General features: G+C 55.7%; 9 protein-coding genes across 9 annotated transcripts; 6 read left to right on the forward strand and 3 right to left on the reverse strand.

Annotated features, from left to right (window-relative positions):
* Positions 1–64: 64 nt before the first annotated feature.
* Positions 65–886, reverse strand: ColSpa_02162 (trimethyllysine dioxygenase; the record flags this gene model as incomplete). Its single annotated transcript, XM_049268374.1, has 2 exons — positions 65–740; positions 804–886. 2 exons carry the CDS (start codon positions 884–886, stop codon positions 65–67), a joined length of 759 nt encoding a protein of 252 aa, XP_049124331.1.
* Positions 887–1,347: 461 nt separating this feature from the next.
* Positions 1,348–2,516, forward strand: ColSpa_02163 (uncharacterized protein; the record flags this gene model as incomplete). Its single annotated transcript, XM_049268375.1, has 2 exons — positions 1,348–1,515; positions 1,596–2,516. 2 exons carry the CDS (start codon positions 1,348–1,350, stop codon positions 2,514–2,516), a joined length of 1,089 nt encoding a protein of 362 aa, XP_049124332.1.
* A 322-nt stretch (positions 2,517–2,838) lies between these two features.
* On the reverse strand, positions 2,839–3,621 carry ColSpa_02164 (dolichyl-diphosphooligosaccharide--protein glycosyltransferase subunit dad1; the record flags this gene model as incomplete). Its single annotated transcript, XM_049268376.1, has 4 exons — positions 2,839–2,905; positions 2,966–3,029; positions 3,084–3,141; positions 3,289–3,621. The coding sequence occupies 4 exons, from the start codon at positions 3,619–3,621 to the stop codon at positions 2,839–2,841; spliced, it is 522 nt and encodes a 173-aa protein (XP_049124333.1).
* Positions 3,622–4,219: 598 nt separating this feature from the next.
* Positions 4,220–4,645, forward strand: ColSpa_02165 (TNF receptor-associated factor 5; the record flags this gene model as incomplete). Its single annotated transcript, XM_049268377.1, has 2 exons — positions 4,220–4,358; positions 4,452–4,645. The coding sequence occupies 2 exons, from the start codon at positions 4,220–4,222 to the stop codon at positions 4,643–4,645; spliced, it is 333 nt and encodes a 110-aa protein (XP_049124334.1).
* A 377-nt stretch (positions 4,646–5,022) lies between these two features.
* ColSpa_02166 (uncharacterized protein) lies at positions 5,023–5,226 on the reverse strand (the record flags this gene model as incomplete). Its single annotated transcript, XM_049268378.1, has 1 exon — positions 5,023–5,226. The coding sequence occupies one exon, from the start codon at positions 5,224–5,226 to the stop codon at positions 5,023–5,025; it is 204 nt and encodes a 67-aa protein (XP_049124335.1).
* Positions 5,227–5,787: 561 nt separating this feature from the next.
* On the forward strand, positions 5,788–6,590 carry ColSpa_02167 (putative prefoldin subunit 3; the record flags this gene model as incomplete). Its single annotated transcript, XM_049268379.1, has 3 exons — positions 5,788–5,824; positions 5,936–6,026; positions 6,320–6,590. 3 exons carry the CDS (start codon positions 5,788–5,790, stop codon positions 6,588–6,590), a joined length of 399 nt encoding a protein of 132 aa, XP_049124336.1.
* Positions 6,591–10,890: 4,300 nt separating this feature from the next.
* Positions 10,891–11,097, forward strand: ColSpa_02168 (uncharacterized protein; the record flags this gene model as incomplete). The annotated part of the gene is made up of 2 exons (XM_049268380.1): positions 10,891–11,047; positions 11,075–11,097. The coding sequence occupies 2 exons, from the start codon at positions 10,891–10,893 to the stop codon at positions 11,095–11,097; spliced, it is 180 nt and encodes a 59-aa protein (XP_049124337.1).
* Positions 11,098–11,275: 178 nt separating this feature from the next.
* Positions 11,276–11,985, forward strand: ColSpa_02169 (nuclear transcription factor Y subunit beta; the record flags this gene model as incomplete). The annotated part of the gene is made up of 3 exons (XM_049268381.1): positions 11,276–11,486; positions 11,560–11,687; positions 11,773–11,985. The coding sequence occupies 3 exons, from the start codon at positions 11,276–11,278 to the stop codon at positions 11,983–11,985; spliced, it is 552 nt and encodes a 183-aa protein (XP_049124338.1).
* Positions 11,986–13,138: 1,153 nt separating this feature from the next.
* Positions 13,139–15,208, forward strand: ColSpa_02170 (RNA polymerase I-specific transcription initiation factor rrn7; the record flags this gene model as incomplete). The annotated part of the gene is made up of 1 exon (XM_049268382.1): positions 13,139–15,208. One exon carries the CDS (start codon positions 13,139–13,141, stop codon positions 15,206–15,208), a length of 2,070 nt encoding a protein of 689 aa, XP_049124339.1.
* Positions 15,209–16,140: the final 932 nt, after the last annotated feature.

Raw genomic sequence — 16,140 nt, forward strand, 5'->3', positions numbered from 1 at the left:
GCATGTCACATTTATCACAGCATGAAAGCAGATGGGAAAAAAGAGCACTGAACTCGAATGAGTCTCATTGAGTTGCTGGTTTCGGTGGACTCAGTGTCCCTGGTATAAATGCCACCATGGCCTTGCTCGCCCCTTCCATGCAATACTGCACCACCTCGAGCTTCTCCCCTTCCGGGGCCAACTTCGCAATCTGTCTCAGGTCACTCGTCCTCGGGAGATACAGCGCGTGGTCCATGGGCTTGCACGCGTCGTGCAGCTGCTGCAGGTTATACGGCTCCATCTGGCTGAGGTCAAACACCTCGGCGGTGCGGTAACCGGGCCCGCCCCAAGGCGGAGATGCGAAGACGACTGCCTCGGCCATGTCGACGCGCAGCTCCTCTGACAGCTCTTCTGGCGAGTTTTGAAGCTTCTCCAGGTACTCGAAGCAGTCGCCGTGAATCCAGGTGATGTACTCACCGACCTCGTACAGCTCGGCGTTGTGCTGGGCGCATGCCAAGGTCGCGGCGTCGCGCTCGATGGAGATAACGCGGTCCCAGCGGGCCGAGAGGGCGAAAGCGATGGTGTTGCCGCCGGCGCCGCCAAAAATGTCAATGAGTACGCGCCTGGAGGCGTCGATGTAGTACATCTCATTGGCGATCTTGTTAGCGAGGGGTTCCGGCGTCACGCCGAACCAGGCGCTGTCGGTAAGGCGGACGCCCTCATCGTACCAGGAAAAGAGGGAGTAGCGCTGGGAGAAGTATCTGTCGGGGATCGTTAGTTATCGTTTGGGAAGTGAGGTTGAAGCGAGGAGTTGGGGGGCTTACTTCTGGAGATCCCAAGGCACTTCGGCCTTGGACTTGTAGTGGTGGCACTCATCCGTTAGGGGGAGTCTGATAGCGGCCTTCATTTTGGGGGTGGCGATGCATGAAGCGCGGAACTTATACAAACCTTTTTCTGAGCCCAAGAATATTGTTTTCGATGGATTTGTTATTTACTCGGCCAGTATAGTCAAGACCGAGTCACATCTTGAGGCATGCGTGTAACGGGCGTCGATGGCTAAAATGATGAAAATGAGCATGAGCAAGGCTGACGGAGAAATGGTTAAGCTAGGATCGAACCCCCACTTGGCGCCTCCACTAGTGTGGGATGAAGCTTGGACCACATGCAAGGCTGACGAGGTACCTAGGATGACAGCTTGCTCCAAGGGAAACGAACATTTAGAAACGCACCCAGCGACAGCTTCGAGACGACTCAACACGACGAGACCCCCCACACGTTTGCAACCTGAGAACCCTGGAACCCCCCCTCTAAGACAAACACATCAAGACAGAAAAACAAAAGCTCGGCTCCAGTGCTGAGCGCATCACCATGTTCAATGCGCTGAACCGCTTCATGTCCCGCCTGGACGGGCAGCAACCGACCCATCAGAGCAACAACCAGGGATCCTTCGGCTTCCAGGTCCTGCGGAATACCAACCTCGAACTCAACATTGAGCCGTGGTTCGACTTCATCATCGGTATCAACGGCCGTCCTATTGTATGTGGATCACCTACCTGCCTGCCACGGTCTCTTCCCTCCTCTCAGCCGACGTCCAAGACTAACACGAGACCGCGCAGGACAACCCCGACCCCCGCCTCTTCGCCCAAGAAATCCGCAACTGCGCAGGCGGCACCGTCCTCCTCGGTCTCTGGTCCGCCAAAGGCCAGCGCACGCGCGAGCTGCACGCCCTAGTCCCCCATGACACCGCCTCCCTCGGCCTCTCCCTGCAATGGACGCCCCTCGCTGTCGCCGCCAACATCTGGCACGTCCTCGACGTCGCCGCCAACTCGCCTGCTGACGGGGCCGGCCTGCTGCCGTATGGTGACTACATTCTCGGCAGCCCCGAGGGCGCGCTGCACGGCGAAGGCGGGCTCAGCGAGCTCGTTGAAGACCACATCGGCCGCCCCCTGAGGCTGTACGTGTACAACAACGAATACGACGTCACGCGCGAGGTGACGATCCAGCCGAGCCGGGAGTGGGGTGGCGAGGGGGCTCTCGGTTGCGTCCTGGGCTACGGCGCGCTGCACAGACTGCCGGCGCCATTAAACGAGCCCGTGCATGCGCCGGGGGAGATGATGTTTGACGGAGAGAAAGACCCGGCTACTGCGCTGTACGGAGCTGCTGCTGCGGGAGGCGACGCGCAGCAGAGTCTGTTCGTGCCGGCCGATGCCGCCGGTGTCGGTGCGGGTGCGCCGCCGTCAGGGGGCGACTTCTTGGTGCCTGCGCAGATGGTCGACGCGGGCGGGGCGCCGCCGCCGCCTCCTGCGGGTACGGCGACGACGAGAAAGAAGAAGGAGAGGCACCACGGCGGGAACAACTTCATGGACGACTACTTCAAGGAAGAGGAGAAGAAGAGCAGGGAGGCGGATAACGCGCCGAGCGGGAGAGGGACGCCGGTCGCGCCGCCTCCAAAGATGGGGGGCCCTCCGCCGCCACCAAGGGCGGGCTCCACGGGGCCGCCGACGGAGGAGCTGGCCGCGGCTGACGGGGCCGAGTGATGTGGAACTGGAGGGCGTTGAGTAAGGACATACATGGCTTATAGAACCGGAATTTTGGAGTCGTTCGGTATCATGATGATTCCCAGAATTACACTTTTTTTTCTTCGTTCTTGAAACATCTACCGTGCTGTTGATGCAACGCCTGCTTGTGTAATATACATTGGCTTGGTTCGTCTCGCATGCTGATGCTGCTGCCTATGCGGTTTCGGTACGGCTTCAACACTGTACCGGTAGTCTATCCCTCCACATCGTACCCAAGCCGTGGCTAGAAAAACCTATCCCCCATTTTATACTGTTGTGATTGCAACCCCTGACCGAAACCTTAGTTTATGAAGTTGACGCAGAAGAAGTGGAGGATCAAGCTGCACGCAACGTAGTCGGCGAACGCTCTGTGATGAAGTTAGCTTCGGTAGTGTACGAGATAGTTGGTAGATCGGGGGAGGAAGTACCTCTCGGGTGATACGGAGGGGAAATCGGACTTGTTGGCCTCGGTAGTCTGGATGCGTAAGGAAGCTGGGAAGCTGCTGTTAGCCATTGAACGCTGGAGTGCCGTCGTAACTGACTTACCAGTGAGGACGAATTGGCCGACGGTAGCGGAGAAGCCGGAGAGGAAGGCGTTGAAGGGCTGTTTCACATCATTGTTAGCCATAGTTCATATGCAAAGTCCCCCGTTCTTAGTGCCACAGTCGCTCTGTTCATGATCTCCTTTCGAGGCACAAACCACCCCGCGGACTGCCCAACCCCAAAAAGCCACAAGGACAAGTATACGTACAAAGTTACCGGCGAGCACGCAGTACAAGAATTGCAGCGCACCGACGACAACCAGGAACGCCATGAAGGCGTCAATCAGCTTCGTGCGCTGCGGCGTGTTGTTGACGTAGTGGTTGTAGATGTTGGTGAGGACCTGGTCCCAGTTTTGGGCACCAGAGGCGCCCTTGGGGGTCATGGTGATGGGGACGGCCTTGGGCTGCGAGGTCATTGTGCCGGGGATCGCTGCGGCGGCGGTCGGTCCTGCGGGCGAGGAGGGGGGGTGATGGGGAGGTTCGGCGGAGGTTGCTGCAGCGGCGGCGGCTTTTTGGGAGGAGGCGGTGCGTTTGGGCGCCATTGCGGTCTTTTTTTGCCTCAGGTCGGTCGTAAGGATGGTTTATTTCGGTGGCGGTTGGCGGAATTCGGAGGGTTGGAGTGTGGTGGTGGACCAAAAGTTGAGGGAAGACACTCGAGATGTTCGCTGGGATGCGCGGCCGGTGCTTGCTTGCGTGGTACTTGGAGCTGGGGAGCTCTGGAGGACACGAAAGCTTGAAGCCACAGGTCGTCAGGTGATGTGGCTGGTGCAAGCTACGGGTGTCCAACTGCCAAGCCACAAATCCGGGGTAGCATTGGTTTCTGGTCCCTGGCTCGCCAGGCCCCTGCGATTGGGACATTGGAAAGACTGTGATTAGTCATATCCGGAAATGGATGAGATCATTCAGCTGTCGTCTCTTTGGTGGGTGGGTGGGCGAGCCGAAGCTTGGACTCCCGAGGCACCGAACGTACCTTGGTCTACTTCTACCGTGATCTTTCGCTACGATTCTTCAGCTCAATTGTCGCCAATTCAAACTTTGAAGCAATAGATCTCTCGTACAGTCAACCTGTTACCCAGCAAACCACAAAATGGTACGATTGCGCACCCAAATCAACGTCGGCAGCGGGACAGAAAGCTAACAATGACACCTATGCAGTCTTCAGACCTCTCCATCCCCTCCTTCGTCCTCGGCGCGTTGACGGCCGGCGGCGGCATTGCCGGCTACGCCCGGACTCGCTCCGTCCCTTCCATTGTCGCTGGAGTCAGCGTCGGTCTCCTCTGTATGTAGTATCCCTGTTTCCCTTCCTTGTTTTCTCCTGCCCGTTCGCGCGCATGTGTGGACATCCAAACTAACCACGACTACCCCCACGCAGACGGCCTCGGTGGCTACCGCATCCAGAACCGCGAGCCCTATGGCGTCGAGCTCAGTCTTCTTGCTTCCGTCGTCCTCGGCGGCTCCGCCATCCCGCGCGCCCTCCGCCTCCGCAAGCCTGTGCCCATCCTGCTGAGTGTCCTGTCCGCCTTTGGTCTGTTCACCTTTGGCAACGAGTTCCGCCGCAGCTTGTAAAGGTTGATGAAGGGTTTGGAAGGGGCGACTGTACGATTCTTCGAAGCGATGTAGTTGTAACATCAGCCTAGTACGAAACGAATGAACAATGTTGAAATAATGCCTGTTTTCTCTTCCCGGTTGCACCGGATGCGAATTTCGAGTCCCTTGCGTTATTGTACATCCTCCGATCTCTTGTAGGACGCCTCTAGCTCATTAAATGTTTGTACACGTGTTTTTTGGTATCCCGCCTGCCCTGTGCCGTCGCCCGAATTCGATAAAGTTGGGAGTATCGCGATATAATACAAAGCCGATCGATCTCTCCCGCCGCATGCCACCAGTCGTCTCGTAGGTACGGTGTTCGTTTCGATCCGAAAAAATAGTAAGACATGCGTAGTCTAGTCGAGACCAAGTGACTTGTTGAGCTCCTTTATCCGGTTCTCGCGCTCCTCGCGCTTTGCCTTCGCCGCGGCCCTGTTCGCCTCGGTGCGTTTCGCGCGCGCGCCGCGGAGGCACTCGCTGACCTTGTCCTTTGCATCGTTGCACCCGCCGAGAGACTTGTGCATGAAACCCTTGGCGTGGCACTCTTCGAGGGCGACCATGATGTCTTCGCACTCTGTTTCGAAACGGACTGTTAGTGCTCATGTCCGCGGGTGGAAGAGGTACGGTGGCGATCGGATCATGTGCGGACGCCAACTGTGGTGGACTGGTGACTGACCGAAGTTGTCCTTGGTATGCAGATGGGGATGCATCTTGAGTCGGGTCTATACAGGATCTCTGAGAGAAGGTGGAATCGCGGGTCGTGGGAAAGGTTTGTCTCGGTGTTTGGGCGTGAGTTGCAGAGGCGCGAAAAGATTCCAGGGTTCAAAGGGTCAAATGCACTGCGAGGGATTGGATGAGACCACTAACGCAGGTGGGGAGAGAGACGCCGCGGCGGCGCGCCAGGCTTTGCTGGGGGATTGGTGTCCACGGCGCGGCAAAAGCTCGGACCACTGGCAAACACCCCCTTCTAGAACTTCCCTCTGCTGTTGGTCACTGCTCAGAGGGCAATACCTCTAGCGCATTGTCCCTCACTGAGTTGGCCGCCTTGACTTTCTCACGGCTTCATCAAGTCCCACCAACGTCCTTCTCACCTCGACATCGACTTCAGATCTGCAGTTACAATGTCGGCGCAAGTAGCAAACCAGCGGAAGCAGCAAGGTCAGTTCTCACTCAGCAGGCCGAACCACGAGGCACAAAGTTTGACATCTCATGAGATCACATCAACCCCGCCATCTCTCTCACAGATAACTCGTACTAAATTGCTTTCAGATCTGCAAACCCAGTATGGCATCTACAAAAATACCTTGCAGCAGATTGCGCAGAAAATCGGCGACGTCGAGCAAGAAGCCGAAGAACACAAGTGCGTTTCCCATTTCTACGTTTCTTCATCAACGTCCCCCCTACCGCCGCCGCCGGCGCAACTGCGAGTGAAAAGACCCATCCATGCCCTTGGGACCACGGACCCTGTGCCGCCCAGGGGCACGATAGCCTTCTTTCTTCTCTCTCCGCCGCCAACGCCCGATCTACCTCCGAGCTTGAACTCGTGCCAGTTCCTTCATCACACCGCTCTTCACAGACTTCGAAACTTAAATGATGGACCCCACACACCGCCCAAAGTGACCTCTTACTGACTGGGTACCATCACCTGAACAGGCTCGTACTGGAGACGTTGCAGCCGCTGTCCGAGGACCGCAAGTGCTTCCGCCTGATCAACGGGGTATTGATGGAGCAGACGGTCAAGGACGTCATGCCCGCCCTAACGACAAACTCGGAGGGTCTGAAGAAGGTTCTTGAAGACCTTGTCAAGCAGTACAAGGCCAAGCAGGACGAGTTGGAAAAGTGGAAGGTTTGTGATATGGAACACTTCTCCCTATTTCAGCATCGTCATACCGTCATCGAATGGGCCAGTTTGCTGATGAATTGAAATTACAGAAGAAGAACAATGTTCAGGTTGTCCAGAACTAAGTGGTAGGAAGATCTGTTCTTGGATATGGGCTTGGCAGAGCGAACGTGACTTTGCGCTCGATCCTGCGTCCGCAATGACGCTGTTCTCAGATTTTCCCTTTGCTAAAGGAGCCCGGATCGGGTGGTGTCAGACAGCAAAAAGCGTGCAATGTTTTTTGCTGTTTCTCCAAACTCGCGTTGGAAGTCTTTCCTGAGCATTTAGATTGGAACAAGGATTTCGAGGACGTCACAGTACCCTCAAAGATGTGAAAAACAAGGCGGCGTCACATATACCCATTGGCGAGGTAGCAAAAACATGGAGACAACTCAGCAGTGCGCCCTGTAATAAGGACCATGTTGATGGTGTAGTGGAAGTGGGAGCAGTGCGTTATCCAATGGATCCAATAGTGCATGCTTAACGATACAAGAAATGAGGAGAAAAAGCAATAGATGCCGGCGGCAACGGCGTTTCGGTGCCCAACAACATTGTACCTACTGCGAGGTCGTCAGACAGACACACCACATAACGAGGGACGGCAGGTTTGGCGGTTCAGATGGCTGGCTGAGACCGCCCCGGTTGACGAGGCGTGCTTACTGGCTGCTCGTTATGCGACCTAGGTAGTGATGAAAGGTTTGAGCACTGCGACCTGTAGCGACTGCCAGCAAAAATGCTACCTCCCAGGTGATTCCCGGAATCATCAGACTGGTGCACACCCGTCAACTCCGTCTTCCATTCGGCAGAGGAAGAACACGCGGGGCGGAGGCGGTCCGGCCGATTCGGCCGATAACAGGTTGGTGCTCGTTGAAGCCTCAAGTGTTCGCCTACATGCGTCGATCGAGTTTGCCTATCGATGAGAGGAGCGGAGGCGTCCAGTTCGTAGTTGAACATCGCACGAAGCGCCTTGCAATGATCGACTGATGCTGTTTGAACAATTCGTACAGCCGTGATATCATCTGCACTCGAGCTACCGCAGATGTTGCCCGACCAGCCAGGCGCTTTCGACGGCTTGGCTGCGGCCAGCCACGGACCAGAAGTGGGAGGCATCCCACGGCCTGCATCCGCCTTGCTGATCCATAGTTCCTCTTTAGTCGCATGCATCCTGTACGAAACAGTACGAAATAATTCTTGGTATGCGGGTTGGCGGTATCATGGGCTGCCTAATGTGGCCCGAGTCGCAGGTAAAGCGAGTGGAGTGCTGGCTGGGATGCTGCATAGCACCCAGCACCTCGTGTGCTGCCGACAATCTGTCTTGCTCGGGAGGCGCTGAAACTGGCAGCGAAGTCTCCAGGATCTCGGTATTCATGAGGACGGTGCCGAACAATCATTGTCTGTTGTCCACCGGCAAGGCCAGACCGGTGCATCTCGGCGAGGTTGTCGTCGACCAGGGTCAAGAAAAGGATGTGGCTCTGAGTTGTCAATGTTCCCCAAGGTAAGAGAAGCGTAGCCAACACATGCAACCCTTACGCCTGTGACATGAAATCATCCGTAATGGCGGCGGAATCCCGAACAGCGTACCCCTCCCACCACGAGAAGTAGGAAGGAGGGGTAGGAACCGCATCATCCGGACCAGGGTTGTGGAAAGTGAGAGAAAAATGTCGGCGGCGCGTGGGATAAGGAGGTGTTTTCGATGCGGCAGACTTCGTCCAATCCGAGCCCAACCCAATAAAAGGGTTATTGGCTCCCGACAGTAAGAAGTGAGCCCAACCGCAATAGAGGTGACTGGCTGGGCTGACGGGTGTCTGTTGCAGTGCGCATGCAGGGTCAAACATAGGGCGATGGGCCGCCGATTGGTGACCGACGCTTCCTCTCGAGACATTGGCAGAATTTCTCCGCGTTTATGGCTGGCAGAAACGGCCAGTTGAAGGGCGACTGACGCGCCCCGGAGTATTTTGTGCCAATCGAAAACCAGAAGTTGCTGGGTTTTGTCCCATTGGCTTAGGAAAGACGGGTTGACCTTGTGTTGTCCAGCCTCGTGCCCAAAGCTCCTCCGACAGGCCATTCAAGAGCTTCCATCCATAGCGAATGTACCTGAAGAGGCAAGTAGCTTGACAAGCCAACCAAGGTGCATGTTTCGGCCCAAGCGAGTCGTCATTCGGGGCGCTTGCTTAGGCTGCCGTCAGCCTTCTTGTGCCTGACGAAGCGGATTAGATTGGGGGCGATGTCGAGAAAGACAGGTGACAGGTTCGACGGCTTGTTTACTCCTGACGGCGCCATTGTCAAATCAAGCTGCTTGGTCGCCCTCCCACTCGACCTTGTCGCGACGGTTAAGCTACCCAAAGTGCTAAAAGTCGCACGGCCGAGAACGACGACGAGAAATTGATGTGTATTTGCCCGACTTCATTGCGGTGTCAACGACGCCCGTTGCGGGCGATGAACTTGCCCGTTGGGCGCGACGGAACTGACATGCGACCTCCATCCTTCTTCATCTTCCCATCAGCATTTCTATGCAGAATCGAGCCTCGGGTTCCCGTCCCGTTTCGTCGGTTGTGTCACTTGCACCGCTTGGCGTCCGCCATGCGCCGGTGAAGGGCAAGGAAGTCGTGCTTGCTACCCTCCTCTGAGCTTAGTTGGTTGTTTCGTGCAGCTCACACCGCTCATACACGGGAGGCACGGAAGGATGACTAGAGTCCGTGTTGATACAGTACAGCATGAAATGCATGCAGTGACACATTAAACTCTGCTGGGCGGGAGTGTCGGGGGAGGGGGGGATATAATGGTACTGTGGAAAAAGAGCTGCCTCTCTTGTCGCATTGTCACTCCTGCAAGTGTCGTCGGACTACGGATTTTCAGTCTCCGGCTGGGGGCTTTCTTGAATCGGAAGCTCGTCGTCTGACGGGTTTGCAAGGAAGAAGCAAATGTCGTCAGACGCCCGAACTGACGGCCGATGGACATCCGAGCGCGCGAGAATGGAGAATGCGAAAAGCAGTCACAGGTTCGGAGCGCATCTCTTCAGCCGCGTGTTAGGGAGCAGGATCGGATGATGGGGGGGTTGGAGGTACCGCGCTAGATCCTGGAAGCTGACAGGTACTTTGGTTCTCCACGGTGAAACGCATGCCGAGGAGGTACCGACTCCATTATCGATAAAACGGCAGGTGGGAAGCGCGACTTTGAGGGACTTTGGCCTTGTTATTGTGTTTAATGCGCAGCTTCTTGTTGACCGCACCTTCTTTGCCCACTTTCCCTCCATTTCTCCCTTCTGCACCAACCCCACGTTTCTTGCAGCCATCAACAAGTACAGGTGCATCGTCCACACAAGGCGCATTGTTAGGCTCTATTGCGACCTCGATCGAACAACTCAGACACCCAGAAACTTGTAAGTAAATCGGACAGGCCCTTGTCGACGGCACTTGATCGGGCCCCTCTTCGTGTTTTCCCCCATTCCGTCCATACACATTCGCGCGCGCGTTGAGTGTGTGTCTTCACAGCTCTCGCCCTCACCCACGCCCCAGCCCCAGTTCCCGTCTCTGTCTCCCTCCCTCTGTGTCCCGTTCGGGTCAAGCGAAGCTTTCTCTGACGCGCCTTTGCAGCTGTTACCTCTTGATTCCCCTATCACGGCTTTCCCGTCCGATCGACCGGTGTGTAACCACAGGTCGACTCCCTGCGAGCCCAAAGCTCAACCAAAGTCACGAAGACTCGCCCATCCGTACTGTGCCCGCGCGCCTCTTCGACGCAGCACTCCGCACCTCCGCCGAGAAGCACACAAGTACCTTCATCCGCCTCGGGGCCACCTGATTCGACCTGGCCTGTCCTGTCCTCACCCACCCCCATCGCGACTCGCAAACTTCCTCTACCTTCTACCCTACAGGTCAACCCGCGCCCGAGCATCGAGCACCAACCCGAAGGAGCGCATACCCACAGCTGCAACAGGGCGATCAAGAAGCACGTTAGCCAGGTCAACGCCACCCTCTCCTTGGTCTAGAGGTTGGCCATTCCTGTGGGACCCGCAAACGCAGCCACCCTCTTCCCGCTTTTTTCCCAGTCTCTGTCCCAACTCTACCCGGGCAAGGGCATCATACAGGCCACCCCAGGAAGATCCGTCATAGCCTGAAGTCAAGACAGGGCCTGCCAGGGGATCGCGAATAAAAATAATCCATCTCAGGACAAGCCGAGCAGCCCAGGGCAGGATTGACGCACACTCCTGCAGCTAAGCCGCGAGACTTGCAAGCCCTACGGACTTGCAACGTGTCAGGGACACATCATCCTAAGCCCGCCGTGTGTGCGAGCTGCAAGAGCCCAAGCAAATTACAAGAACGCCAGCAGCCGCTGCAGGTAGCCAAATATGTCGGACTCCCCCCAATCTCCTCCCAAGGATGTTGACCAAGGTGTACAATCACCGGAAGAGGAACAAATGAACGAGCCTCAAGACCCACAGTCCGGTGGCCTCACCTATGAGTTCGAGGTCAAGGAGCAGGACCGCTGGTTGCCCATAGCCAATGGTAAGCCATATTCCCTTTTCTTCGCAGCGACGAGACGACAACGACGATGATTTGGACTATTGCTCTATGCGCTCTGGCCATTCTCATGACGGCGACCTATGGACTGGACTGGCTTGCTTGCTTGCATCTTCGCTCGTAATCGCTCCTGCTTGTTGTCCGCTGTCATTGGTCTTGGTCGGTTGAAGCTTCCACAGAAGCGAGCGGCCACGGCACTCATTCAAGTTGTCGATGTCTCAGGATTTGCCACCGCAGTCGCCAGAAGCAGCTGGTGCTTCTGGTGGGGAGAAATACGATGAGTTCGACGCTAATATACGTAACTTTGCTCCAGTGGCCCGCATCATGAAGAATGCTCTGCCGGAGAACGCTAAGATCGCCAAAGAAGCTAAGGAATGCATGCAAGAATGCGTCAGCGAGTTTATCTCGTTCATCACGAGTGAAGGTATGCTATTTCCTCGAGCCAGCCCTACGGATCGAGGGGGTGATTCTGCAGATGAGATACTAACCTATCACAGCCTCGGAGAAGTGCCACCAGGAGAAGCGAAAGACGGTGAACGGAGAAGACATTCTTTTCGCCATGACTTCGCTGGGATTTGAGAACTACGCAGAAGCTCTCAAGATCTACCTATCCAAGTACCGAGAAGTAAGTACAATCTAATGCTGTCCGAGACATGGAATCATACTCTCCTCACGATACTGCGAGTGGGCTTAACTAACGAGCTTAGCAGCAATCCCAATCGAACAGAGGAGAGAGCTCGCACCGCCCCGGCAGCAGCGGTTATGGCGCCAACCCTCCAACCGGAGCTGGCAGCTTCCAGGCCGAGCCTCAGAACAATGTGCTCGGGGGTCAGCAGGGAGATGGAAGCGCCGACGCCCAGGGCTACATGTACGGCGCACAAACTGGCCACAACGGCACTGGTGGCGCCGACGGCTACCAGTAATCGGCTCGACCACAGCGTGGATAGTGCGGGCATGCAAGGACGAATTTTCCTTTCGACGTATATGTACTGGTCGTGACTTGATGGAGCCCAAGTCCGACGAAAGACGATGCCTGGACACAGGTTGACGTTTGTATAAGTACGAAGTCTAGCTCTCGGGATTTGACGAGGCATATGGGTGTACATGAGGGCCTCAGGAACCAGGTACGGTGGGAAGGGGCCAAAAGTGTGGGCTTGAAGGGTTGTTTATGTTTCCTTCTCCTTGACCCGTTGTCTGTTCGATAGATTCCCCCTCTGTGGCGTTGCGATTCAGTCAGCCATGCCGAGCCCATGAGCGGTCATGAGGCATTGGCAAAGAGCAGTTAGCAAGCATCAAAGCTTTTTGGAGCGGGCCCGGGCCGTTTATCCAGAGCACAGGTAGCTACAGCACTTCTTTCTAGATAGCTTCTAATCCAGTTTCGTCGCGCATCGTTTTGTTTGCTCTTGAATGATCCCCTTTGACTTTCACCGGCGTGACTGAGGACCGGCTTTTCGCCGTTGCTTATCACCTCCTAGTAGGACCTGAGGACGCATCGAAATAGGCATCCAATAAGGTGACAACGGTCGTCATAGGCTCCTCCCACCTTACCCCAGCATCTTGGCCGCCACTTAAAAGTCCAGCAGGCCATTGGGACCGAGTTGTGCACGGTCCAGGACCACTTCAAGGGTCTTGAGTGCTAGAAGAGCCTGGAGGTCAAAAGTGGCCCACGTCTTGAGTGAGGCACGTGCGCAGCCCCTCCAGTCTCAAAATTTTCCCCCCAGCGGTATCCCACTAGGCAGAGGCAAGCCGCCCGCTCGCAAGAAAAAAAGTATCGGCAGCTCACGTCTACCTCGAAACTTTGTCAGGCAACCAACTGCCGCAACACGAAATAATTCAGCCGGCCACGCCCAACACCACCACCCTAACTCAATTAATTACTCGAGGGCGAGGATTCGACTCGAGTCCCGATTGACGCAAGCGAAAGAGACATGCATGATATCTTTCTGCAGATCCTTGCGCAACACATCTATCAGTCGATGAGAATAGCCAGACGCCCAGTCTCGATTTGAACCAAGACCCCCAAGCGCCGACAGAGCAGAGGCCCGAGAGTGTTGACCATCATACGCGACCATCCCCATGCGACCCTTCACCCCCATTTCCAGACATCGGTCTGGTCCGCCACCGAGAACAGCAACGCCTATAAAGAGCATTCTGCGGCAGACGTCTACAGTCCTGGGCCGGAGGAAAGCCGAAGAACTCGATTTTGATGCAGTCGACCCCCCTTCCAGCCCGACCAAGAGGCGAAAAGTGCTCATCAACGAAATGAACAACCGCGTCTTCGAATTTGGCAGCCGGTCGATGGACGAGGTGAATTTGCAAGTCCGGAAAGCACTGGAGGAGCATCTGATGGGAGAGGATGAAGAATACGACGTGCTCAAGGACATCTTCGAAAATGACACGCAGCGATACCTGCCGCCCGTTGCTGGGGAGGAAGAAGACACACTCAAGCCCCAGGAACTCAAGCGCTACGTGCTGGCGCTGACCAGCTGCGTCCCACTACTGAAAAACAAGGCCTGCAACGGTCTCGTGAGGACGGTGCTGCAGGTCTCGTGGTTGGGCCGAGACGAGGATTTTTTCAAAGTTTACATCCAGTTCCTGGCCGCCCTGGTCAGCGCGCAGGGATCCTACCTGACGCATGTGCTGTCCATGATTGTCGAGAAGTTCTCCCACTCTAGGCTGCCCGAATGGTCCGTCGAAGACTTTCCTCCTGTTAGTCGTGCAACAATGCGTGAGCGGCTTCATACCGGGCTGCAGTACATCCTTCAAATGTTCCCCGCAGCCACCCCCGTTCTCCGCAACCTTCTCGATACCAAGTTCCCCTTTGACGACGACCCTAAGAGAATGTTCGTCGCCTACGTCAACAACCTGTTGAGACTAAAGGAATACGCGGGTGAGCTGGATCTCGAGATTGTCGATGTGCTGCTGTCGCGGCTAGTCAAGATCGATGTGCAGATGCAGACCGACCTCGACGACCTCGATGACGACCTGACGGCATCTGTTGCATACGCGCTTGGAAAGTCCCTGGGCACTGGCTCATGGGAGGGCGATGAAGACGCAGTGGACCGGGACAGCGATGACGAGTCCGTCGACAGCGATGATTCCGACTTTGACGATAAAGAGGAGAAGATCCGTGTTGTCAAGGGCAATGTTGAGAAGTTGGACGCCATCCTCGACACTCTGTTTGACCACTACACCCCACTATTCGAAAACCCCGACTCGGATCAAGCATGGGAGCGGTACGCTTTGCTTGTACAGTCTTTTGGAAAGATTGTGCTACCGACATACAAGTCCCGCCATACACAGTTCCTGCTCTTCCACTTCGGCCAGATGTCAGCACGGCTGCGAGATACCTTTGTTGGCAGTCTAATGCACATCTTTGGCTCGCAAAACCGACCGAGCTTTGTCCGACAAGCAGCGGCAACCTACCTGGCCGGATTTATGGCACGAGGTGCCCACGTTCCATCCGATCTGGTGCGCACCGTTTTTGCCCTTCTGCTCAAGCAGATGCAGATCTACCGCCTCAAACACGACCCCGACGCTAGAGGACCGGACTTGAGAAGGCACCAGATCTACTACGCACAGGTTCAAGCCGCGCTTTACATGTTCTGCTTCCGCTGGCGCGACCTGATCGTGGCCACACCCGAGTTTGTGGACCGAGACGACCCCGCATCATACCTGGGTCACGAGCTGGAGTGGATGCAAGGGATGAGAGAAGAGCTGTCGGCGAGCGTATACTGCAAGATGAACCCCCTCAAGATTTGTGCACCCGCAATCGTTGAGGAGTTTGCGACACTGGCACACAAGCTCGGCCTAATGTACATCTTCCCTCGTGTAGAAGAGAACAAGCGGATCAGGCTGTCGCAGTTTGTATCAGACACATATGGTACGGGCGGTGCTCTCAGAGATACTGGCTCCGGAGCACAGGACGAGGAGGCATACCAGCTCGACCCCTACTTCCCCTTCGATCCCTACCAGCTGCCTGTGAGCAAGCGGTGGGTCCAGGACGATTACGTACACTACCAGGCTGTTCCGGGTCTCAACATGACGGCCGACGACGACAGCGACGAGGACGACGAAGAAAATATCCCGGAGACGGATGTCGAGGAAGACACCGCCACCGCCAGCGAGGACGAGGATGACGACTGAAGAGTGGTAAAAGGGAACGGGTCAACATGCATTAACACGGCGTTGGGCGGTCACCAAAATAGCGAAATCTGGGCCAATTTGGCATTGAGGATATGATTCCCGCAAGGCGTTGGGCGTGACAAATGTTCAGGGTTACGTTGGAAGGACCAAACATGGAGGGGACAATGATATCGAAGAAGCAAATCTTCTCCAGTTCCGCCCCCTTCCTTGAGGCTACGAGAATAAATCACGAAGTAGCTGTTGTGATAGCAAAGAACAGTCAGATCTCGTATTACAGAACGAAGAGGAAAAAGTCATCCCCAACAGTCATGCCTCAGCGTCCATTACTCAGCCGCATGTCGGTTTGGCATGGTCGATTTCGTGCCAGTGACAAATCTTCTATAAGTCTCCGAAGGAAGATGGAATGGATGGATGTCTCGAATTTCAAATACCATGTCAAATATCGGGATTGCACCTAAAATAGCACCTACTTGTTGTCTCTCAGCATGAACGAGCTAGGCACGTGAGGATGATCAGAGAGCCCCAGTGAGTTTGCACTTCCCTTGATTCGGACAAGCGCCACTCTCTGTGTCATCTCTTCCCTCCCGTATTCCCAATGGACGGCCCCCAAAAAATGCCCCCAAGGACCCTGAGGATTTGGGCGGCCGGCATTCCCTGAACTGCTTAGCCGCTCGTGAGCAGAATAAGGAGCACTGGGCAGAAGAAAAAGTTGGACGGGATTTGGAATTCGCCCGTCTTTAAACACAGCAAACCCGGCCGAAACCCCTCGTCCGACTCTTTTTTTTGCCTGGCGGCTTGCGGGGTCTTCTCGACCAGACCGGTAACATATCAATTCAATAGGCGGTCCATTGTGCACGCGACCTCTCATCCACAACTCTTCTTGCTCACTCCATCAGTCCATCGGTTTATTGGTTGATCGACCAACACACTCA

This window comes from Colletotrichum spaethianum, assembly GCF_022836535.1.
Source record: "Colletotrichum spaethianum MAFF 239500 DNA, contig04, whole genome shotgun sequence".
In the NCBI taxonomy this organism is placed as follows: Eukaryota; Fungi; Ascomycota; class Sordariomycetes; order Glomerellales; family Glomerellaceae; genus Colletotrichum; species Colletotrichum spaethianum.